Raw genomic sequence first — 24297 nt, forward strand, 5'->3', positions numbered from 1 at the left:
TAGTCCAACCCCCTGCTCAGGCAGGAAACCCTATACCATTTCGGACAAATGGCTGTCCAGTCTCTTCTTAAAAACTTCCACTGTTGGAGCATTCAGCGCTTCTGGAGGCAGGTTGTTCCACTGGTGAATTGTTCTAACAGTCAGGAAGTTTCTCCTTAGTTCCAGGCTGCTTCTCTCTTTGGCAGCCTTGGTCTAGGGAGCCACAAAAAAAACCCAACCAGTGACCCTTGGCTGGTTTTGTTATTTTGCCAGATATAACACGGGCAAAAATCTCCTTTCCTTAAAGCGTTTTTATTTTTTTAGGAAACGGGCATTGAGCTATAATTTCCCCCCATGCGCATTTCTCATTCCATTTCTTGTCCCCCTCCCCCCCCAAAATGGGTATGCTTGTGATCTGTTTCCCTATTTGTATAAGTAGCAGGTGTGTCCATCCGGCTTTTTGTGGGTCTGTTTGTTCTGCTGTGTGCCAGTTGAGGAGCATCCCAGTTCATCCTGCTCAGCCGTCTTGTTTCAGGAATTCCTACCCAAATCAGAAGAAAGGCAGCAAAGCCTCCCTCCCCCACCCCATGACATTGCTTTCCCCGCTAAGTCACAATGGGTGGGGTGGGGGGGCCTCTCCTCCTGGCTGGGAGGTCCCTCGTGACTTGTGTTTACAAGCTCAGTTTCAGTGCTCTTCCGTTAGAGGACAAAGCCGCCTTTCAAAAGCCTCCAATCACTTTTCATGAAAGGGTGCAAAGGAGAGGCAGCCCGTCATGACCTCTGCCTCCCCCCCCCCAGTAGCTGCTCCCGGGGTTAGCTCTGCACCTCTGGATTCAGCCCAGATAGTAGGGCCCCTCCAGCATTAACCTCCAGAACAGATTTTCTCTAGGATGAAACGGGGAGAAATGGCACAAAGCAATAGAAACACCACGAATGTAAACAAAGGCAGCAAATGAGACCTGGGATTTTACAGCAGCACAGCCCGTCTGGACAAGCCCTGGGGACATCTGCAGACAGGCCCTTTTCCCTGCTGCTGCTGCTGCTGCTGTTTCTGCCGCTGCGTTTACATTTCCTGGACTGTCCCAAGAGTTTCTGGCCCAGAAGCACCAAGGTTGCAGCTGGGTCTCCAGTTGCCCCATCCTGGAGCAGCCCTCCCCGAATGACGGGGTCTGGGAGGCAGATGCACACACACCCCAGACCCCAGTGCGAAGGGGAAGCTGTTAGCTCCGCTGCTTTGACCTTGGCCTTGGGGACTGGGGCTCCGCGTCTATTGCCCAAGAGGCTCAGAAAGGGTCAGAGCTGATGCTACTGCTGCCATTTGGAGTGACTAGAGTGGAAGCAGGCTGGTGGGTGAGACTCCACGGCACTGAGGTTGCTCTGTTTGGTCTGCAGGGTTCGAAGGCTGCTCCATGGTGCCCAGCATCTACCCACTGGAGACGCTGCACAACTGCCTCTCCCTTCGCCAGGTCAGCGATTTCCTGACTGCTCTGTCTGGGAGCTGCCCCGTCCCCCAGCCGAGGCCCTGCACAGGTAACCCCCTTGGGAGGAGACGGAGGGGAGGGGGCCCTTGGGCTGGGTCTGAACCCAGCGGACTGCAGCTCTGGACCCAAAACAGTGCTGGCTTGGTTCCTCTTTGTACTGTGCCATTGTAGACAGGAGAGACAGCTCCTTGTAGGGCAGGGCTAGTCAACCTTGGCTCTTTTATGACGCGTGGACTTCAATTCCCAGAATTCCTGAGCCAGCTTAGCTGGCTCAGGAATTCTGGGAGTTGAAGTCCACGCGTCATAAAAGAGCCAAGGTTGACTACCCCTGTTGTAGGGTTTGAACAGAGCAAGTGAAAAAGGCAGACATAGGAGCTGTGAGTTTTCTGAAATTCCTGCATTACTAGTGGCTAATGGGTACCGAAGCAGGAGGACATCCAAAGAGATGCTAAGACAAAACAAGCAGCATCGTGGTTCTTTAAATGGCTCCATAGGTTACTTACAGCCCCTGGGGTCCTCCTTAATCTATCAGGGGAGCCCAAATGGCAAAAACGTCTCCAGAATTCAACTCCCCGGAGGGGTTGCTTTTGTTGGGCAAGTTTTAGAGTCCCAAAATCTTCCCTTCCACCTCTGGAGTTGGTCAAAGGAATGTCAGATATCAGTGAATGTGGATTAAGTGTCCGGCAGGTCCTGGATGCTGCTACAGCTCAAGGGGGGGGGGAGTCATGATTCGATTGGGGTAAGAGCTTAAAGTTTTTAATCTCACAAATCACAAGAGTCAATTGGAAGAGCTGGCTTGTCTCAGCAGCCTCTCTTTCAGTCTTAATTGGGAAAGGCAGCTCCCTCAGAGGTCCCTCATTTCTGAGCCAACCTCAAAGCTCTTGTTGGTCTCCGTGCTTGAGCAATACTGTCGGCTGGAGGTCAGCTAAAACTGCAGCACCAACACCGGACAGCAGGTAGGGAAGGGAAGGGGCAGCATCTGAGAAGAACCCCGCTGTGTGATCTCCGGGCTGGGCTCACAAACCACCTGAGGGAGCAGCCCTGATTCTGTCTATATCCTCCCCACCTTCCCATCTGTGGGCACCAAGGTTGACAGACCAAGAAACAGTTTGTGCGAATCCCCTTGGCTAAATTTGCTGGCCTTGCTCTGAGTGCAGCTCAAGATTCCTGTTGGAAGAGCCAACGCTTTTCTCTGAAGGAAGCCCGTGCCGTAATGCGGGCAACCCAGCAGCCATGACTTTCCAACCAGGGCAGAAAACCTTCCAAAAGAGCTGCCGCCACGGTGGGCTAAAGGCCTGCAGAGGCCGCAGGAGCAAGGGCTTCTTTGCCCACCCAGACCACTGAGCCGCAGGTGGGGCCAGGGTGCTGGCTGCATCCGTCTGAAATGATTGGGGGGTGGAGAGGATGGTGGGACAGCCTTGGCTGTGTTCTCTGTTTCTTCTGTACTGCTGTCCGTCTGATTTGAGCCATGCAGTTTTGGGACTTGTGAGTTGAGCAGCTGTGTGTAAAGCTGGTGAGCAGAATCGAGCCAGGGGAGGCCGCTGCAGCTGGTGCCCTGCTTGCCCACCACTTCTGCAAAGGAGGGAACAGGTGGCTGTTGCCCTATGCTGGAGGATGGGAAAGGAAGGCTTTGAGGGGGCTGGAAGATGGGGCAGCCCACCGGTGTGTCGCCAGGGGGCGATGGCTGGCTCAGGGAACTGAAGGGGTGGCAACATTGCCAGATTGTGGCAAGCAGTTTTTTTGCAGCTGTGAGCACTTCAGCAGGAAGTGGGGCTGCTCACGCCAGAGGGGTTTCGAGGGTCTTTGATCCCCTCTGGCTGAAGGTGCTGCAGAGACCCTGCTGTACTGGGGTCCTGGCCAGAGATCTGCCCATGACGGTCTCCCTTATGTTTGCCTTGCAGAGGGGAACAGCCGGTTGGATGTGGCCTCCGGCACAGGCCTCATGGAATCCTTGTCCTCTTTGGCCATCTGCTTCCACGGGGACCAGCCTGGCAGCCAGCTCCCCAGTGAGGAACTGCTCAGCGTGGAGGAAGGGGGCCTCAAGGGCTTCTCCCCCTGGGGGGAGCTCCTGGCAGTGAGCGAGGAGGAGGCGGCGGGGCCAGAGCAAAACCGGCTGGAGGAGGCCCCAGCCCAGCGGGAAGAGCAGCCAGAGGAGGGAGAGGGGCAGCCGTGGGGCCTCTGGGGCCCAGAACCAGACCCAGATGAGCTGAACAGCAAAAAGGTGTGAGAGATCTTACTCACAGGGCCCCCGAGCGAGGGGCTTAGGGACCTTGCCTGGGGAGAGAGAGCAAGGCAACTCCTGCTCCCCGGCAGCACCTGGGAGACTGCCATCCCACCAGCCAAAGTCAAGAGCAGTGAAGACTCCAACAGGGAGCTCATATGGGTCCACGCTGCCCCACTGGAGCCGAGGAAGCTTCAGGGCCGGCCAGGTGGATCGTGCACTCCAGGCTTTCCATGGAGGTCTGTTGAGGCTGCTGAAGCAGCAATCACCCTGGCTTTGGATGGTGTAGGAAGAGGAATGGCCTCCTTGAAGCCCCTTCCCAGCCTTGCTGGAACCACCAAGGAGAATCAGGTTTTCTTAGAAATATACAAGTCAGTTGCCGGTGTGTGTGTGTGTGTGAGTGTGTGTTACCAAATGTAAATAGTAATATATTCTTTGCATCAGTGGTTGGGGGGAGAGGAAGGGAGGCCAGATGTCATGTCCAAAATGTCAGTGGTTAAGATTTCTGTGTTTTCCTCATTTTGAGTGGTGACACACTCGCTAAGTCCTTGTGATGTAGGTTCAACCTGAAGTAAAACACTCTCTGCCCTGGTTGCATCATTATTCTCTGCCGTACTGAGAAGTAGAGCCTCGTCAGATGGGGGTCTCCTTCTGTGGAAAAGGGGCTCAAGAGCAGAGCCTCCCTGAGCAGGAGCAGTTTGTCCAGGGGAGACAGGGATGTGAAGGAGCAAGGCGTGGCCTGGGGCCGGCCAAGAAGCTGCCTGGTTTCTGCAAATCTCCAGTCAAAGGAGGCACAGTTGACGCCACATCGTAGTTTCCCGGATTTGTTCATGCGAAGCCCAGGAGACGGGCCATCGGAATCCGACACCCTTCAGATGTGCCCCAGAAACCTGCCTGCTCTGTGACAGGAGAGCAAGTCCCGGCTGATGTTTAGGGGTTGTTCTGAGATGTTCGCAAGGAGGGGTCCAGTGACCTATGGACGTTGGCTGTCCAGCAGCTTTCTCACCTTCTCCAAAGAGGCTCTGCAGAGGAGAATAAATTGGTCCTTCCGGGGAAAGGAGGTGGCAAGGAGGCATGTAGGCACGGGAGGAGCCGACCGACTCATTCCACGGTCTCCAGCCTGGAGGGAGGAGTAGCCGAAGGCAAAGCAGCTTCGGCCTGACTGGACGTCCCAAGGATCACATCTCGGGTTCTTGGCAACGGCTTGAAATGGTTCTGCTGCTTCTCCAAGGCCTGGGGTGGTAATTCTGGCGATACTTTTTCAGTAGACGATTTTCTTTTAAGAAGGAGGCAGAGAAAGTAAATTAAAAGTGAACTGCTACAACATTCCATGTTTAAGCTGCAACAACTGTGCGGTGGCACCATTCTGGAGGGAGCCAAAGGGCCTTCGCACGCCAGGAGGGACCGCAGGTCAGAGAGACACTTGTGAGTGTCCAGATTTCCAGCTGGAGAGCCTTCTGGAGGCATTCATGCCAGAGCTTCAAGGCAAGATGGTTTCCCGCTGGCAGATATTGGTCCCCCTTTCCCCTGGTCAGGCAGGCAGTGGGGGAGCTTTCTAACCTTCCTTTTCTTGCTGAAGGAACGAAGGCAGCAGAAGAGGAAGAATGAAGGGTGGAGGGCACCCCGCTTGTTGTACCCAGTGGAGGGGGTTCTGGTTGGCATGAGAGGCTCTGTGGACAAGCAGACTCCTGGGTGTTGAGATGACCGTTAAGCTGCCAAGACCCCCAGGGTGAAGAGAAACAAGCAGGTCAGGGGGGGGGGGGTTGCTAGGAAAGATGGTGTGCTGAAATCTCCGATGGAGCTGCAGAAAGGGTGGAAACAGCTGGCTGGGATAAAAAAAGTGCTGCATTGGGGACATTCCCACTGAGTTTGTGCAACTGGAGGTGGAATGTGGGGTGGGTAGGAAACACACAATAATGGCAAAAGAAATCCTCCTAAACAAGGTGATGACTCAGAGCTCTTGCACAATACAGCTGCTCCAAAGATCCCTGTTCTGACCTGGGGGTGTTCTTTGTTGCCCGTTTCAGTTCTCCCCATCAGCGGTCAGCACCTCTAAATTCTGTGGCAATGCTTGAGGGATCTGCCAGACCCCTCTACTTTGCTTGCATGCCTTTTATTATTATGTACTCTTTTGGGGGGTCTGCCATCCTGGTGAGAGGGGGCTGGGGAATGTATTTGTCTTGCTCTGTCTTGTTCTGCTCTGTCCTCTGTGAAAATACCTCCCTCCATGAGAAAGGAATGTAGCCTGAAGATCTCTGCCTTATCTCCAGACAACGGATCCTGGGACCGTTGAAAAACGAAACCGAGAGAGACCTTGAAATGGGCACTAAATCACCAGGTCCTCAAAACAACATAGCACCTATGGATTGGCTGGATTTCAACCGGGTGGTTGGCCACTGGGGGGAGGAGTTCTGCCTGGGCATTATGATGTAACCTTTTGCACACGAATTCTTCAGACCTTGATTTGTTCTACTGCTATCACTAACTCTCAATAAAAGTTCCTTTTGAAACAATGCCTGTTTCAAGAGTTCTGCTTTCTTGGGAGATCTAGTTGAGGCAGATCCTTACAGAATCATTCACCATGCCCAGAAAGGAGAATTCGAAGCCTAAGGAAGGGCTTATGTTCACACACACACACACACACACACCCCGTGGCAAGGCTCAGCCTTCCAGGAATCAAGCGCAGGTGCTTGTTATCTCAAGGTGCCCTCCTTGTTCTCACTGGCTGACTAGCCTTCACTCACTGCCTGTTGGTTTAGTTCCCATTTAACGTCTCTCTCACTTCCCCCAAACTTGCTCCCAAATCAGATCCCTGAGATTTGGGGTCTCTGCCCATAAAGAGTGGCAATTTCTCCTTAGCCTCTGCTCCTTTCTTCGGCCCAATTTGAGTTGTTCGGGATATCTGGGTTGCTAGAGGGAGAGCTATGCAATCTCTAAGAGAAAGTGTGGCCCAGTTATTACATTGCCAGCAGCCGGAGGGAGGGAGAGACAGAGAGAGAACAATGGTGGGTACTGCAAGGCAAAGAGGAAGTTGGAAATCTCCCACCCCCCCACCCCCTGAAGGCTGGGGGGTGCTTGGTGAATCCTATTTCCCCTTTCGCAGCTCCAAAGAAAGAGACCTGCCTCAGAGTGTCATATGTACAAAATCAAGATACTCCGCTGTACTGTGGTTTGTTAGGGCACAGCCTGTCCAAGAGCCAGCCCAGCCTTTTCATGTTCCTAACTCTCAGCACACTAGGTAAGCCCAGCTGCGGCTGGATTGAGGCAGGGGTCCCACTCTTGTGGCCAGGCGCCTTCAAGCCAGATGAGCAGCATCCCAGTTAAAGAGCTAGATAAGGGATCCAAAATGGCTCTCTTGGCCTTGCGATCACCAGCGTGCCGGAGGGAGAGCCTCACACAGGTTGTCATGTGGTTAATGTTGCTTTATTGGTCAGCGCAGACCCATTCCTTTGCGGTTATTAGCATTACAGCGTATTGCACACAGAAATGAAGGCGGGCGAGACGTCGGAGGGGGAGCAGAAGGGAGAACTGTGCCGTTCAGGTGAGACTTCCACCCCACTCAGCAGAAGGGCCCCTTCGCTCTCTTTGCCAGGAGGCCAAGTAAGTCATAGGAACAGGAGTAGTCGGGTACTACTAACTGCCACATGCAGGAACAGCAGAAGCAGTGTTCTTCTCCATCGGTTGCCAAAAGTCAAATTGGTTCTCACGGCTAAAGATGAGCAACGATTTTTATACATTTTGCCATAAAACGGGAAAGGGGAGCCTGCTGAAGCTGCTCCAAAACTACAAAATATTGGAGTGACTCTGAGGCACGGCTGTGTGAGGAGGAGGAGGAAGAGGAGGAGGAGGAGGAATAACAGATGAGTCAGAGTCCTTGTACCACTTAAGAGGAAGGAAAAGTTCTTGGTCTCCCTGCTTCCCCCCCTCCCCCCCCCATTAGCTTCAGCTTCTAAGACACATTCATAAGTGGGTCAGTACATTCACTTGTCTAACTACAGACGTACACTTGGTCTGCCAGCTAAACACCAGTCAGAAGAGCAGCAATTCAAGCCACGAGAACCACAAAGGTTGGCATGCATCTCCCCTCATCCAGGACCAGGTGTCCCAAGGCTGACCTGGGTCCCTGCAGAGCGAAGGATTCAAATGTGTGTTACCAAAGTGACGGGGGAGGGGACAATTCTTCATCCTCTGTCAGTTTGCAGCATTTACCGGTAGAAACTTGAGTACCCTGTGACCTGGGAGTTGAGCCTACAATAAAAGTCAAAACGTTTTAAAACACAAATGCAAAACAACTATACCTGTACATGGAAAAAGTACACAGCATTTAAAAAAACCCAATAAATTAAACAATAACCAGAAAAAAATAACACTGCTCTATTTCTCCTCATCTGCTCTCTCCTTTGAAGGGTGCCAGGACATCTGGTTCTTCCAAGCTGATCTATTCCTACAGAGGACAAAGAGATGCTTTCTTAACAACCTGCCCAGAATTGCACCAGGCGGCTCCCAATGCCTGCTGCCACGACCGCCAACCCGTCCCGGGCACAGACAGCTTTGCATGGATGTGCTGATCCAGATCATATCACAGAAAGCGAAAGGTTTTGCTTTCAGCTGGGCCTTTGAGGGGATGAGAGCTGCGGGCAGAGTGGCAGAGCCATCCCAGCCTCCGGCCCTTGGACAAGGGCAAAAGGGCAGCCTGGGCAGAGGATCACCACAGGAACCTCCCCCCCAGTCAAATTATTGTGCCACCGAGGGGAAGGTGGATTGTGCCATCTCTCTGAAGGGTCTAATGGTGCCAAAGAAGTAGCATTTGCCACTTTGTGTCTGCTCTCTGGAGGCATTCTCTTCTGTGCAGCTTCCCCAGAAAGTAGGGCCTTGTGGCCACCTGCTTGCTTGGCTTGTTCTAGAGGTTGAGCCTCGTCTTCTCCATCAGGCCCCCGTCCTCTTCTAGCGTAGTCTCCAAGGGTTGCCCAAGAGCCGAATCCAGAAATCCAGCAGGACGGAACTCAGCCATGGGATGAGAAGGAACAGGGCAAAAACCGTGCAGACAAACCAAATCAAGGGAGCCAAACTCCTTGGTAGCGGTTCCAGGGAGAGCAAGCAAGTGGTGGGGCCACTCTGCACACGTCCAGGCATGTGGGACGGGTCTCGGGGGCTCTGGCAAGCAAGAACCACACGGACGGACGGACGGAGTGCTGCTCCTGGCGAGTTCAGCTGACACTCAGGAAAGGCAAACAAATCAAGCGGTGGGGAGCAGACGGGTCTTCCAAGTGCTGCGTGGGAGGTGGAGGAGAGGAGGAGAAGCTCAGACCTCAGAACTCGATCTTGCAGGCAGGGAAAGACTCATCCTGCATCACGACGGTGCTGCTACTGGCCAAGACCATGATCTTCAGCTCCTGCTGCTTCTCGTGCGTCTGCTGGTACCATTCTCGCATCACCTCTGTGTCGTGTGTTGGGATTAGAGTTACCTGGGGAAACGAGAGATGTGGACCACATGTGAAAAGGCTGTGGACTGCACTGAAATTCTTGCCGGTCTTTGACAACCAGAGGCGGTACAGATTCTGCCGCCAGCCGCAGCCACTTTCTGCATGACGGGTGTGTGTGTGTGTGGGGGGGTTGTTATGGCAAAGTAGTTGCAGGCCAGCAGATTGATGGGGGTTGTGGGGAGGGGGAGACTGGAGTGAGCCTGCCTTCATCCTGAGCTGGGCTGTCAGAAAAAAGCTGAGCTTTTGGAGGCAAGATAACTTTCTAAAGGAGGAAACGCCTGTGCCCCCCCCCCTCAGTTCCAGGACAGGAGCCCAGCTGGAGGATCAGAATGGACGTTTCTTCTTAGAGTAATGTTTCTATTGCAGAAGAGGATCCCTGGGGCCTGCAGCTGTTCCCAAACGGCCGAGAGGACACGGCCCAATACTTCATTTCCACCTTCTACAGAAATGGATCTTACAGGCCACCACGCCAGGCACCTACCTGCAGGTTCTCCCCCCACTGGGCTTTTCCCGCCAACAAGGCATCCAGGACGGCACGGCTGGGCTCCCCACTACTGGGGTCGTTCCCACTGACAACATAGTAAGAAGCTCTGACTCTCCTGAAGAACTCCTGGTCTGTATTTTTCCCGCTGCAGTGGTTGGGGACGTAAGCCAAGTCCACGTAGACAGGCGTTCCAGGTGAGGTGGAGGAGCTTTTGGGGCTGCTGGAAACTTGTGGAGAGAAAGTGGAGGTTTTTGATAAAGGATGCAACAACTGGAAACTTTTCCTTATGGTTTGGTTGGAAGAAACAGATAGACTAAGAAACATCTTTTTTTTTTTACACTTTACTAAATTTGCTGGGCAGTCCACAAAACAGAAGAACTGATCCCTAGTAGATAACATCACACGGCTGAACAACGGTCTGTTCCAGAGCAGGGCCCAGAGAAGAGGGGCCCCAGGGACACTCCTTTCCCACAAATTGCTATCATGAGAAGCTGAGGAGGATGAAGAGAGGGAATCTCACCCTGCCAGGTAATCATCTCCCTGACTGAACTCTAAGTGGGAATCTAGAAACTGCAGTGCACGTTTTTGTCAACACTGCATACGTATCCGGTAGGGAGAACTTAAACTCTTGGATATGTAAAGAAAGACTTTAACTGTTTTACTGTTGCTTCACCTACTATTAATCAGAAAGGCAGATAAAGCAATGGAGGGAGGGAGGAGGAGGCATCTAGCTTATTTAGCCCCTGTAATTAATTTAATTCTGTCTAAATAGTTTTTGTGGATAAAAACGAAAGTAGTAACTCGCCCTAGATTATTAATAAAGGGGGGTAGGAATTGACAAGACTCTCTGCTGTGTATTTCACTAGTTCTTGTGACCCCACAAAGCCCCCTGACAGAAAGGCTAACCTTCCCCAGACAGTCATCCCTCTGGAGGACCCGAACCTTCCCAATCTCCGCTGCACCTCTGTTCATTCTTACCTGGGCCGGTTTTGACACCAGTGATGAGGTTCTTGCCAGGGCTGGTGTGGGTGCTTCGAGAACCCTCCTCTCGGTCTTCCGTGGGTGGCTTGAGCAGTTTCTCTTTCCTGGCCATCGCTGGCTTTGAAGATGGTTGTTTCATGGGACTAAGTAAGGGCTTATCTGCTTTCTGGGAGGAGGAGGAGGAGGACTTGGACTTGCCCAGAAGCTTCTTTGATGCTTTGTTTTTATCCTTCAGGCCCTTCTTGGGCACCTTGTCAAGTCTGTTCAGGTTCTGCTCAATAAGCAGGATTTCAGGATCCATCATGCAGACATCTGGGTGTGGAGGCTGAGGCTGGGGGTCTACTGAAGAAGCAGGCTGGGGGTCATGGCCAGACTTTGTGCCATGCTGGGAACTGCCTGCAGTTTTGTCGACTGGGAGATAATCGGTATCTTCATCTGAGTCTAGGGCTGCCTCTGCTGTAATTGAGGGACATTCCTCCGTTTCTGGAGGAACATCTGAGTCTGACTGGGAAGTCCCTGAATCACTGGCAGAGGTGGGAGGAGTTTCTTCCACAGCAGAAGTAGCTGCTCTGTGGCCACCAGGAACTGAATGTGGCTTTCCTTTGACTGAAACGGGGCCTTTGACCTGTGAAAATTCACTGTCTTCTGATGAATCGTGAGGACTTGGATTGATGAATGATGGAGATAATTCGCCCTTTCTTGGCTTACGCTCGTACGATTTCTGCCCACAGTGAGATATGGCTGTGAAGCACGGCTCCACTGCTTGGCAAGTGCCTCCGTGCTCCTCCGTTTGGCTGCTCAACCGTGTACTTGGGAAGTCCTCTTGGGAAGGGCTCACCAGGGACAGGGGACGGCTCTGCCTTTCACAAACCTCCTCCTGCCCCTCCCCCGCCCGCCTGGATTGTTCTGAAATGGGTGATGATGAATCATAAAAAGTGAGTGGATTGACTTCTGTGGGGCCATTAGCGGTGGCTCCTGCCTCTTGCTGACCACGAGGAGAACCAGCCAGGACATTAGGGAGGGGAGCGGTTGCTGCTGGCCATTCTTGGGGGCTTGCTGGCTGTGGCCGACAGCCGACTGCGCAAGTGGATTCCGAGGGCTGCACGGCCTTTGTGCCGGCAGAGGCTACATCCTCTACTGCATCTAGAGCGGCCTCTTCTGAAAGCAGCTGAGAGAGGATGTGTGGGCTCTGAGCCCCTGTCTCTGCAGCCCTGGCCCCTGAGATGTACTGGAGGCTAGGGAGGGGGCTGCCGCCTGTTGGGTGCCCCGCAGAGAGAGAGGTCCCCGAGAAAGTTTCCTCAGGGATGCTGGATGATCCCTTGTGGATCAGATAATCTGGGGATGTCCACAAAGGGAGCTTTCCTTCTTCTTCTTCTTCTTCTTCTTCTTCATATAGCTCTACAAAGGGGGAATCCCCTTTTTTTGATACCTCTAAGTATTCATCTTCTTGACCCTTTCTTGCAGGTTCAGGCGTGCTTAAGGTGAGAGATTTATGCTCCAAGTGTGAGGAGAAATGGGCTTCGTGTCTGAACAAAATGGAGGGCTCATGCTTTTCCAGGCAAGAAAGTTCAAATCCGGAGGAAGAACAATCGAGCCCTTTAGGCAGGAGGACGGGTCCCTTTGGGGAGTCCTTGTCTTTAGCAGAGGCTGCAAGTAAAAAGCTTTTGGGGTCAACATCATCACAGGCTTTTTCCGAGAGGTCCTTTTGCTTTTCCTCCTGGGAGTGTTGCTCAGTGGCCACCTGGGGCACATTTGAGCCCCCTTCCTGTCTGCTGGGATCCGCAAGGCTGTCACTGGCTGTTTTCTTGGAGTGACTTCCCTCTCCCAATGACCCATCATAGACCTCTTGCCCTGGGACAGAGATGTTGTCCTTCTCTGAGACAGTACAGAGTTCCTTTCGCTTCACTGTTGAATACTCTGGTTCTTTTTCTGACCTCTCCTTGGCACCTTTCTCTAGCTCGGAGTCACTAGCGCTGTCTTCTCTTTCAGCTTTCTCGTAATAAATGTCCTTGGGATGGAAACCTGCTGAAGAAGGAAACTCCTGGACCTGGCTGAGTTTTCTATCTGAAGGGCTCATCGTTTCAGAGGGGATGATGAGATCTTTCTGATTAAACATGTCCCTGAAGGTCGTATCTCCCAAAGAGGAGGCAGGCTGGAGGCTCATTGGGCTTTCTGGTGGGCTTTCCTTAGATTGTGTGTCTGTGGATGTCATGGAACATGGATCCTGCAAACACTGCTCGATAACCTCCGCGTATTGAAAGGAATGCCCCATCGTAACCTTTGGCGAACATGGGGATGAGAGTTCTTTCTCAGTAGGAGTGGAGAGGTAAGAATCTTCTTCTTTGGAGGAAATGGGGTAGAGGAATTCCTCCTTCTGAGGTCTCAATGCTTGAGGACTCTTGGCCACGGCATCCTTTCCAGGGTGGCCAACATCAGACATCGCCATACTCCCATAGACATCAGCATACTGGAAAGTTCTTTCATGAGGGTAGGGGGTTGATTCCCTCTCTTCATTCTCTTGCCTTTTCTCACCCAACTTCGCTTTGGAATCGTGTGACTCCAAAGGACCGGAGGGGTCCAGAGCGCCTGGCCACTCAGAGCACTTGCTTTGGCCAAAAGAATGTGCATCTTGTGAAGGGATGTCAAGGTCCCTGCTTCCTCCGCCATCTTGGTCAGGATAAAACTGTCTGTTCTCCTGTGACCCCACATCTACGTTCAGAAGAGCTGCAGAAGTTCTTGGCTGCTTTCCATTTCCATCTGGGTGATCATAAAGATGCTCAGATGATTTCTCATCAGCATTTTGGTTTCCCTCCTGGATCTTCACAGCTTCACTCATGGGGTCAAAAGACAGTTGTGGGGTCACTTTCTCCGTTACTTGATTAGATTCAGGGAGAGGTTCTTCTTTTCCTTCCACTGAAGTGGGCATCGTGGCCTGGGGTGGAAAGGACACAAAAGCCCATTCCAGACTTGGTTTTGGCTCACTTTCAAGTTCAAAAGACTGACTATTTTCAAAGCTACAAAGTTCAGCTTTCTCTGAATTCAAAACACCTTGATTAGGATCTGCTTGGGGAGCTGGCTTTTCTTTCAACACAGATTTGTCATCAACAACTAAAAAGCCGCCCTTCTCATCGGCAGCGGCTTCCTGAATGGAGCCATGTTCAGTATCCAAACCACCCTGTTTGGGAATATCTTTAATCTCCACGAAGTGGATGTTTTCTTCCTTCTTCGCAGACATGTCTACCTCATCATCCAAAAATGTAGACTCTCCCTTTTCTTTGTCATATTTCAGTTGTGGTTCTTTGCATGGTACTTCCTTCATTCCCTCTGGAAACCACACTTTCTTCTCATAATCTATTTCTCTCAGATAAGAATTTTCTATTTTTGGAGATAGTTCATTTGTCTTCTCTTTCTTTCCCAGAAATTGACAAGGTTCTTTCTCTCCAGATGAAAATTCCAAGGCATCTAAACCTGGGCTCTCTGATGTGAAGCCTGAAGACTTTGGGTCTGGAGATGTTTGTTTGGGAGGTAGTTCCTCGTGAGTTTGTTTTTCTGTTAAGGAAGCTGATCTTTCATTTTCCAGAAAAGGGTCTGCTGAAGTCTTTATTATAGTGGCATCTAGAAATGGATTTTGCTGAAAGTTTAAAGAGGCAATGCATGGATCCTCTTTGACATCAGTTTCTGATCTTTCATCTGTACTTGGGCTCCCTTCTGGAGAAGCTTGGTGCTTAGTTTTAGGAGACAGATGTTCCACAAGCATGCCCAGTGATGCCTCTTTAACAGGGCTCTCTTTTGTAAGCAGAAGTGTAGTATCTCTTGGAGAAACTTCTTCTTTGAATATATAGGAAGGGGTTTCTTCATGAAGACTCAGAACAAGCTTAGTATCTTCTGGAGAAGCAGACTCTTTTTGCTCTAAGCCAGTTTCTGTCAAATGCAAGCTCTCTTGAGATATTTCAGTGATGAAATTATCAGAACATGATGTCTTCCCAGGAATTTCGTCAGTAAAAGAAGATGCTTTTTCTTCTCCTGGTAAATTAATGATTTGTGAAGATTTTTCATCTCTAGATATGTCTGAAATTGCTTCCCATCCTTTTGGCGGAGGTATTTCTGAAGCAGAGAACTCCTCAATCTCAGACCTAACGACAGGTTCATGGGATGCTTCCTCAGCAGTGTCGACATTCTTAGATGAAGCATCTTTTAAGGTCTCTAGAAGGTTATCTTTAGTGGGAAGATCCAGGTCAGAAATATCAATAGTTTCTTGCTTGTGGTAGAAGCTTATTGCTAGCTCCTCTTTCTCCAAATTCTGGTTCCTGTCTTCATCCAGTGCAGATAAAAATCCTGCGTGCGGGATGGCTGCTGCTTCCAGGCCAGGCACGTCATGAAGGCATGTCTTCTTGATTTCATGATGCTCCCCCTCACCTTCAAATGTTCTGGATACATTCATTGCTCTGTCGGGTCCTTCTATTTCAATCCCCATTACAGGAGACTTTGCTGCCTTTTCAAACATCTCTGCTTCTGCGGTGTCCAATTTTTCCTCTATAGGGGATTGATGAAAAGGTGTGTGCCCTGCACTAGTGGGGCCTGATTGGGTGGGAGATGCCATCTTGACTGTGCTGTCATCAGGGCTTATGCAGCGATCTTCAGCATCGCCTGTGCCTTGTTGTACCTGCAGCAAGTGTGCATTTGCTTCACTCAAAAGCAGGGTGGTTTTTTGAGGTCCTTCCATGGATCTTTCACTTGGACTATCTCCCAGGGGCCCTTGCTGTGCAAACACTAGGGCACTGTAATGTTCTTCTGCTTGCCAAGGCCTCTCAAAGTGTGGAATTTCTTGCTGCTGCTGCTGTAAAACTTTCTTGCAGGCCTCAAGTTTCTTCTCGCTTTCCGTTTGACTATGGAAGTCTTCTGGAGGAGGAGACTTAAAGCCTTTGTCTTCTTCTAGGGAAGACGTGGGAGAAATCGTGCCAGCAGAAGGCACGTAATCTAGGCCTTGGGTGACCTCTGTTCGAGAGGAAGGTATGCTGTTCACTGTATCCAACAGGAAGGAACTTCTGCCCGTTTCCTCTGTCTGTGGAGCTGTGAGGGATGCGACCGACTGGTCTTCAGCAACAGAAGTGGCAAAGGAGGAAAGTTTGTCACATTCTGTGATGGATGTTGCTGAGGAGACATGCTCCTCTTCGGCCAAGGGGGCTGCCACGAGGTTTGTAGGGTAGGCAAGGATTTCGGGTTCCTGTCCAGCGTACCCTTTGGCCACTTCAGGCGCTGTGAGAGTCTGGATCCCATGAGCCGTTTCGAAGGTGTCTATCTGACCTGGTCCTGCAATGTCATAGCTGCCAATGTCTGGCTTGAAGTGTGCCATCTTCTCCTCTGGCTCATCGTGGATCTCCTCATCCGAAATGGTCTGCTCTGTCTCTGAGTAGCCAGGGATGGTTTCATCTTGGATGTAGGAGATGTGTTCTCCTGATGGGAAAGGGATGCTTCCCAGGTGAGAGGAGTCCTCCCCTTCCCTTATCCCTGGCAGCTTCCCAGGTACTTTGCTGGCGTTCACTCGTTCTGCCTTGTGTTCTTTTCCTTTCCCATCAGAAAGCAAAGGTGGGCCTTGCGGTGGCTGGACTCGACAAAGCTCCTTCTTTGCTAACTCTTGGCCTTTTGTCTTGGCGTCTTCTTCTAATGTCCCTCCCAGCTCTGCCTTTTTAAACAAATCTTCCTCTTTTGAGCTTGTGTCTTCTCTCGGGGACGCCCAATCCCTTCCCAAAGCAGCATTTCTTTCTTCCCTGGGTGATGGTATCTGATCTTTCCCTTTTGCTGGAAGTTCTCCGACGCTCCTTCTGACGTTCTCATCCAGTTCTTGCCCATGAGGCTCTGCCAAGGCTGCTTTCTCATCAGGTTTTTCAGATGGCTTCCCTGCTTCCATCACCTCACCTTTGGGGGAAGCCATGTCCTCCTCCGGCATGGCCCGAAAAAGAAATCCTGAACTACTGGTCCCTTTGGATACCAGCACCCCCTTTTCAACAGCCAGGTCGCAGGGATCCTGTCTTTCTGCACCCTTGGAGACGGCCTCTGCTACTAAAGCAGCGGATGCAGGATGAGACTCGTTTTGCTCTTCAGAGCTCAGCTCCTCAAAATCCTTGGTCAGGTCCTCTGGTGAAGATATCACAAGCCTCTCCTCAGCCATAATTGGTGGGTCTTGAGGCCGGTCCTGCTTCTTTGGCACAGTTGGAGACTTCTGTTCTCCAGTGGCACACTTTTCAGTTTTGGTACGAACTTTGTCAGTTTTTATTCTACTGGGAACTTTTGCCTTGTATAAAGTTTTCCTTACTTCAGGGGTAAAGGCCTTCAAGTCTGGCTTAGAAAATTTTTTCAACTCTGGTTTAGCTTCTTTCTTTTTTTCATCTTTCCTGGAATCTTTCCTTTCTTCTTTCTTTCCATCATCTTTTTTAATCTCCCTCTTCTCCTTTTTAACATCTTTCTTTTCTTTGTCTCTCTTTTCTTCCAGTTTGGAAACTTTCTCTTTGAGATGTTTTTTGCCAACTTTGTCTTTGGCCAGTTTTCTTTTCTCAGCTTTAAGGGCATCGCTGGAGTCCATTTTTATTTTTTCTGTTTTAACCAGCTTCTCTTGAAGCATTTCAGAATGCTCTTTCCCTTTTTTCTCAGTTTTGGCCTCTTTTACTGTCTCCATCTTCATCTCTTTAGAGCCCTCTTCAGCAACTACCTTTGTGGTAGGAGGCTTAAGCGATAGCTTGAGGCTCTCTTTACTGTCTGTCCGTTGTTTAATCTTGGACTGTTTAAGCACAGAGGAGGGTGTGCCAGAAGCCACGTCCTTCTGGGTAGCTACAGGATACTTCAGAAAATCAAGATGCTTGAGTTTCTCAAGACCTTCCAAAATCTTATTTTGGGGTGCATTTCCTGGAAACAAAACTCGTACAATTTTTTCTGTTGGTCCTGCGGGAAGCCACACGACAAGGGCCGTGATGGATGTTAGATAGGGGACCGAAATCTCCCCTTCTTTCCCATTACTAAGGATAATGCCTGTCTTGGCTTTACTGTTCCCAGTCCACTTTTGCATGAGAAACTGCATCTCCTTGCTCTCTTTGACGGGGTTCAAGATGTACATGTCCAATTTCCCAACGCCCATTTTGTGGAACAGAGTGATTGGCTCAACAATATTGGTGACCACTCTGTAGAGAGGCTCCGGCTTAATGCTTAGCCTGTTGAGGTACTGGAGGGTCAGGCTGGCTTCTGCGATGCTTCTTTTGACTTTCATGGAGGACTCTGGCATTCTGAGCTTCTCAGGAACATTGAAGAAAACCACCCCGAGCTCTGGAGACAGAAGGTTCTTTATCCAGTCACTGTAGTTAGTGGAGCCCTGGGACTGCTCTTCTTCCTGCTCAGCGATCTTCCTCTGCAAGAGTCCATTAATGCCTGGGAGATTGTCAGCCCCGATGTGGGTCAGCAGAATTGAGTCAATCCTATCCAGATGTCTGACCAGCTTCCAGAAACAGGACTTCCTGTCTGAGCCACCATCAACCAGAATGTTGAACCCGTTGACAGCGAAGAGAGCCGAGTCCCCCCTTCCTCCTGGGAATATGTAGCAGCAGGGCTTGGAGAGCTTTAGAAAACCCCCTGAGGTTGGGGGTTCCAGGAGATCAAAGGGCGATGGGACATCCACTGTCTCAGAGACATATTCAGCAAATTCAGATATCCCATCCATCTCTGGCAGGACTGGGTCAGGATTAACTCTCAGACAGAAAAGGTCTTCGAAACTGGAGTGGCCAAGATTTCTCCAATCTCCTTCTCCCAAGCACGATATTGTGAGGGAGGTTTTAGAAGCCAGATCAGTGTTACTGAGAAGCTGGGCAACCTACAAAAGTTCAAAACAGGCTGTAATCATGAAATCTTCTTGATTAAGATCAAAAGTTATTTTTGTGATTGCTATGCAAATTCAGCTTAATTAAAAAAAAAATACTACCCAATCAATCAACACTCTATAAATCATCTGTTACTCCTGGATAACCTACAATTATTTTTATTAGAAACATGGTTTTTTTTTAAATTTATATGAAATATAGACATAAATTTATATTACATTTATATGAACTGTACACATAAAGATGTTATTTAATCACTGACCATTGACCAGAAGAGCAGCTACCTGAAAGGAATTTCCAAAGAGTCTAAGACAGTACCCAAGATCTCTGGAATATTTAATTTATGCAGTTCAGATGATGGAAAACATACTGAATGTCTCTGAATTAATGTCATGTGGCGAGTCTCCATGTAAAATGGTCTCCAGCTCAGCAACTCAAATTGCTAGTGCCAAATAATTTACTAGACTCCCAAAATTAAACTCAAGGAAGGGGGGGGGACTAGAGGCAAGAGAACGAAGCCACCTGATTTCACTGGAATCCAAGTTTATCCACTTACCTCTGGATCTGCAAATATCCCGGTGAGTTTCTGGTAGGTGAAGGTGCCAGTCTGCAGAATCAAGTCACCTCCCTGGTCAGAGCTCTGCCCACACAGGACTAGCAGCTTGTGGGCAGAAGAGTCACATATCAAAGAACGGACCTGTTTACATCAAAGATGGGATTTCAGCTTCCGATTCGTGACTTCTGGGTTTTCAGAATGTTATTAACAGAAGTGCCCCACCTCCCCCAACATTTAGAAAAACCTGCCAAGCTCTGTGGTGTTTTTGGACTCGTGTTCACCCAACAGTGCTCAGGAGAATCAATACACTGCATTTAAATATAGAGGAAAAGCAGGAGGTCACCTTACTTTTTAGAAGGGAGGTCCTGGACGCCGTAGCCAAGCACAGGAGTTTTGAGGAATGGCTCAAGACATTTACCCATTTTAGCTCATATTTGATAGGCCATTGCAGGAACTCTGGCAAAACCAGACATGCTGGCCTTGTGTGTTTTTACCTCTGACACCGCGCTCCATTCATCAGGATTGACTAAGATGACTGTGTCCAGGTCCTCACTCTGGTGGTGAAGGGTCCTCTGACCTGGAGAGAAGTAGAGAAGCTTTGTTTTTCAAATAGATCTGCCAATTGCACACGGGTCCCCTGTTTGCTTCAAAACTCAAGTTGCTATTGGCAAATGCTATTGGCAAATGCCAAGTCCCTCTGTGAGGGAGATGAGTGACTTCAAATCTGGATAGATTAAATAGATGGACAGAGAGAGAGAGAGGCAGAAAGAGACAGACCTTGGTCATGCGTGAGCAAGCAGGCCTGGTATGCCTTATCAAAACCTAGGTTCCTGGGGATGGGGCTACTGCCCTCTTAGGTCTGCTTGCCAGCTTTTGAATCCTGCCTCAGGTGCTCCAGGAGTGACAAGGTGCTAATGGTCACCTGAGACAATGTAACAGTGACCTCTTGTGGAGATGATGAGTTGTGAAGGTGGCCTGCTACGCTGAGCCTAGAGAAAACAGGAATCCCAATCATGTCCGGCCAAGTGGATCCTTGCTGAAGGACAGCCCCGTGGAGTTCTTTAAACTATTTGTGCTGTGGGATATCAACCTCCGAATAGGAATTTCTGGGAACGATTGGAAATTCACTGTGTCATGGCAATCATGGGTTTGTCACAGGAAATTTCACACCCAATCCAGAGATGGCTTTAGGCCTCCATCTTCATCTCCAAATGGTTGATGTGCAATCCGAAACTGGACAATGGAAAGGTTCCTGCCTGACCCGCATGAGTTTTCCTCCCACTAGTAACCTTCCTAGAGTGGGAAGAATGGGGAGGATGGCCTATCCAGGCAAGAGATAATAGATTCAGAAACATCTCTAAGCCCTTGGCAGGCTCAGCAAATGGTCAAGCTCTGGATTACAAAGATGCTGGTTGAGATCCCCCCTCAGCAGCCTCTTCCTACTACTCGGGGCTCCTTGCTCTGCCCTGAAGCTCTGAAACAGCAGCCAAGGGATCTGGAGTGAAACCAGAAGCACTTTTATAACCCAGCCTCTGCTGTGGTGATTAGGGCGAGAATCCTTTCTCTGCCAGTGGAAGGTGCCCCAGATCCCTCCTCAGGAGGACCCCCATCATTTAGCGGGCAGAAGGTTCTCCTGTGAGCAGCCCTGAGATCTTGGGAGAATATTTCCCCCCAAACTCTCCAATTTGCTCTGGACTGGACTGCAGGGATGAGGGATGGGAGGTGGGAAAGCGAGCCCTGAAGGAGCCCGGCCCCTCTAAGGGGAGCCCTTTGCCTGCAGGAGCAGCCCAGAAGGGAGCTCTGCTCTGCTCCCTGGAGACAGCGGCCAGCCCTGGTCAGCCTTCCCTAGAGGGCCCGGTGGGGCGCCCCCGATGGAGCCCACGGCGGATGGCTGAACTCTGTGGCTGCGTTGTGCCTGCCTGGGAGAAGGGCGGCCCTCCCGCTGCTTTCCGACCTCCGAGGCCGAGGCCTGGGGGCTTCTCCAGGTCGGGGCCCTTCCCGCAGACTCCACCCTGCCTTTCCTTTTGCCCGATCCACGCGCCCCACACCGCTTGCGCGCGCTCCCGCCGGTCGCCCGAGGGACGGGCCCCAACGCCCGGCACGGCTGCGGGGCCCGGAGGCGCCCGGGGCACTCCAGGGGGAAGCAGCCGCGCGGCCGGGAGACTGTCGCCGCCGCCGCCTGGGCAGCCTCGGCCGCTCGCGCCAGCTGTCCCCGAGGCCGGCGGGGACCCCTCGGCTGGAGGCCGGCGGCTCGGAGCGGGGAAGGGGCGGGGCTCGGGGCGTTCGGAGCAGAGGGCGCCAGCCGCGGAATTTGCCGCAGTGGGCGNCCCCCCCCCCGCAGGCCGAAAAGCGGCTCGGGCCAGCGGCATCGGAGGGCGGCGGGCACGTGCCGCCTCTCCCCGGCGGAGGCTCGGGAGGAGGCTTCGCGCCGGCCGCGAGAAATCCCGGGGGGGGGGTAATGCGGCCGAGCCCCCTCGCGCCGGAGGACACGGCCGCCCCCCGGGCCTCTTTGGCCGGCTGGCTGCGCAGAACGCCGAGGGGACGCCCGCCCGCTCCCCCGCTCCCCCGCCAGCCCGCCGCTGCGCGCACCCGCCTCACCTGCCCGGCGGCGGGCGTTCCTCGCGGGGTCCGCTGCCGGCACCGCCCCCCGCTTCGGATGCCCGCGGCGACTAGCCGGCCGCCGGGCCCGGGAGCGCCAGACAGCTGCGGCTGCTGCTGCTGCTGCTGCTGTCAGCGCGCGGAGGAGGAGCCGCCCGCCCAAGCAGCCGTAACCCCTTGTGAGCCGCGGCCGCGCCTGCCGCCGCTGCCCCCGCTGGGCGCCGCCTGGACGCCGAGGCCCGCTGGGGAGAAGATCGGGGCGGGCTCCCTCCTTCCTCCGCCGCGGGCAGGCGGACCGAAGGCCCCGGGAGGCAGGGGCGCGGACGGTCTTCCTGCAGGGTGGTTCGGGGGTCCCCCCGCCCGCCCTCCCGCGAAGGAGCTCAGGGCCCGGGCCCTCCCCGGGGAAAAGCCTGCCGAGCGCGGCTGGGCTGCCCCGGCGGTCCCGCTCCCCGGCCCCCCCCGGCGACAGAATGTTCAGGAACTGGAAGTCTAGTCCAGGGGTAGGCAACCTTGGCTCTTTTATGACTCGTGGACTTCAACTCCCAGCTGTGCTGGCTGAGGAATTCTGGGAGTTGAAGTCCACGAGTCATAAAAGAGCCAAGGTTGCCTACCTCTGGCCTAGTACATTCTGCCGGAGGGTCCGCTTGGCGCCTGAACTGTCGGTCTGGCAGAGGGTCCTTTTGTGATACCCGAGGCCCCTTTGCTTGGGATGCCCGAGCTCGGATTCCCGCCTCAGCCGAGGTCCGGCTCTGGTTCGCTTTCCATGACAGCAGCCCTTCATTCCACTTGCCTGCGGCGTGGCTCTCGGCGGCTCATGGAAATTACAATAAACTCCATAAACAAAGGCATCTCTTCGAGGCCCTGGGTGAAAAGTTCATCCACACAGCTGCGCCAGTGGGGCAAATGTGGCTGCAGAGAAGGGGGGCTTCTGGGGTCCCAACAGGGAAGAATCGAATTGAAGAAACACCAGAAGCCCCCACGCTGCAGGTGGTAAAGAACAGTAAAGAAATGTCCCTGTTCCTATATACTTCTATAATATTTTATATCTTTTATATATGAAATAAAGCCAGAATCCAAGTAACGCCCTTCACTTATTTGCTCCGTAACACTGGCAACGTCTCATAGGTATCCATTCCCAGAGTTCTCCTGAATAATGTCAACAGTGTCATTTCTTTCATTCCCTATATCTCTCTAAACTGGATTTATTTTATTCGAATTTCACTTCTCAGCCTCAGTCTCCTGGGTTGCGGGTCCAGCAATATCAACACTGCCTTAACTGGGTCCCAGAATGCAACCAGTTTTATTTCTGACCTGTACCATCAGCCATTCCATTCCGTGCCATTTGTAAATTTGAGGTAGGGTTCTCTCCCCCAGATGTCTAAACCTCTGGCTGATGTGGAACTGATAACAAGCCAGCGATGAACCTGGCTTTAAAGCCTGCTGTGCTTCACCCTAATTGCCAGCCCACCCAAACCTTAAACCGTTTGCTTTTCTCGTGTCTTCGGGACTCCTTTTTTCTTAAAGATTTTAGACAACAACTGTGTACACAAGCAAGATGACCAAGTGGCGCTAATCTATTAAAGGTGGGAAAAGAGCATCATCTTCTTTACTGTCTTTTATCCCATTTCCCTAGAGAAGCTTACACAGAACTTCACTCTTCGACAATGCCAATGGCTTCTTTGGGAAGGAGGCATAAAGGACAGCCAATTACATTCTGTTTATGCATTCAGGATAGTTCACGGTTGGAAGAGCTAGTTTATTACTTATTACATTGCAAGCAATATCGGGAAGCTAGATTTTTATGCATTTGCTAACCCTGAATCTGCCTAGCACAGAAGAAAAAAAAATCTATTTCATGCTGACTGATGTAACAAGACAATGTAATTTTCCATTCAACCACAGTTTCCCTTGAAAAAAAACTAAAAGTGAAAATGCCAAAGCATCCAGGACATAATGCTTAGTTGCCAATTGCAAATATTAATAACATGTCAAACTCAAAAATCAACCTCCCAAAATCTTTACAACAACGATTAAAACCCACTGTTTCAAAGTAGTAATCCTTTGTTTAGCCCAATTGCTATAAAATATGTTCCTTGCTATTTTTTCATATTTGAGATATAACTACGTCAATTTCTCATGTGATTTGGGATCAATATGCAACTGCTTACTTATTATTAATGAAGGATACAATAAAATTTTCAAGCGATTTGCTTTATTTACTCTTGAGCAAAGAGGCATAAACTTAGGATTTGCAAGTGTTTTACACAAAATTATGGTGCATCAACTCCAGGAATATTATATATGCTTCTGGTCATACGCATGAATAAGAAAACTCTAGGGGGAAGCCAATTTTGAAAATGAACACTAAAACAACAATTCACAGTCTAACCTGATTTGGGCAGACCAAAGGCGATCAGCATTCAACTGCTCAGCGGGATCGTGAGTGTTTTTAAGAGCCTTGCACAGGGCGAAAGTGGACAAGCATCTTTTTAACCAGGGCAGAGAAAACAAGCCAGTGACCTGCAGTGAAGTGACTGCAGCCAAAGCTGCTAGATCTGCCTCCCCAGGGTTGGCAGACAAACTCCCACATTTAAAGCTTCCAAGTGCAGCCCCCTGTGGGATGCATTACAGAAGTCTAGGGGCTCATGGGGA

At 51.2% G+C, this 24297-nt stretch overlaps 2 protein-coding genes across 2 annotated transcripts in view; one reads left to right on the plus strand and one right to left on the minus strand.

The window, feature by feature from the left end:
- PPIP5K1 (diphosphoinositol pentakisphosphate kinase 1) overlaps window positions 1-3687 on the plus strand; it is a 17598-nt gene extending 13911 nt beyond the window's left edge. Inside the window, exons 27-28 of the mRNA XM_015818606.1 lie at window positions 1372-1509; window positions 3362-3687. Coding sequence (XP_015674092.1) covers window positions 1372-1509; window positions 3362-3687 — 464 coding nt within the window. The remainder of the gene's footprint in view (window positions 1-1371; window positions 1510-3361) is intronic.
- Window positions 3688-8990: 5303 nt separating this feature from the next.
- MAP1A (microtubule associated protein 1A) lies at window positions 8991-18334 on the minus strand. Its single transcript, XM_029284620.1, has 3 exons — window positions 10627-18334; window positions 9646-9875; window positions 8991-9146 (listed from the first exon to the last, which is right to left on the minus strand). Exons 1-3 carry the CDS (start codon window positions 18332-18334, stop codon window positions 8991-8993), a joined length of 8094 nt encoding a protein of 2697 aa, XP_029140453.1.
- Window positions 18335-24297: the final 5963 nt, after the last annotated feature.

This window comes from Protobothrops mucrosquamatus, unplaced genomic scaffold, assembly GCF_001527695.2.
Source record: "Protobothrops mucrosquamatus isolate PMUCROS unplaced genomic scaffold, P.Mucros_1.0 scaffold768, whole genome shotgun sequence".
Lineage (NCBI taxonomy): Eukaryota > Metazoa > Chordata > Lepidosauria > Squamata > Viperidae > Protobothrops > Protobothrops mucrosquamatus.

What these genes read in the sequence shown, in the direction of transcription:
- MAP1A (XM_029284620.1), bottom strand. Translation starts at nt 18,334, where the DNA reads ATGGATGGGATATCTGAATTTGCTGAATATGTCTCTGAGACAGTGGAT. An exon ending in TGGTGTCAAAACCGGCCCAG is followed by an intron (nt 9,876 to 10,626) that starts GTAAGAATGAAC and finishes TCTCTCCACAAG; the next exon opens with TTTCCAGCAGCCCCAAAAGC. An exon ending in AGTGGGGGGAGAACCTGCAG is followed by an intron (nt 9,147 to 9,645) that starts GTAGGTGCCTGG and finishes TCGTTTCCCCAG; the next exon opens with GTAACTCTAATCCCAACACA.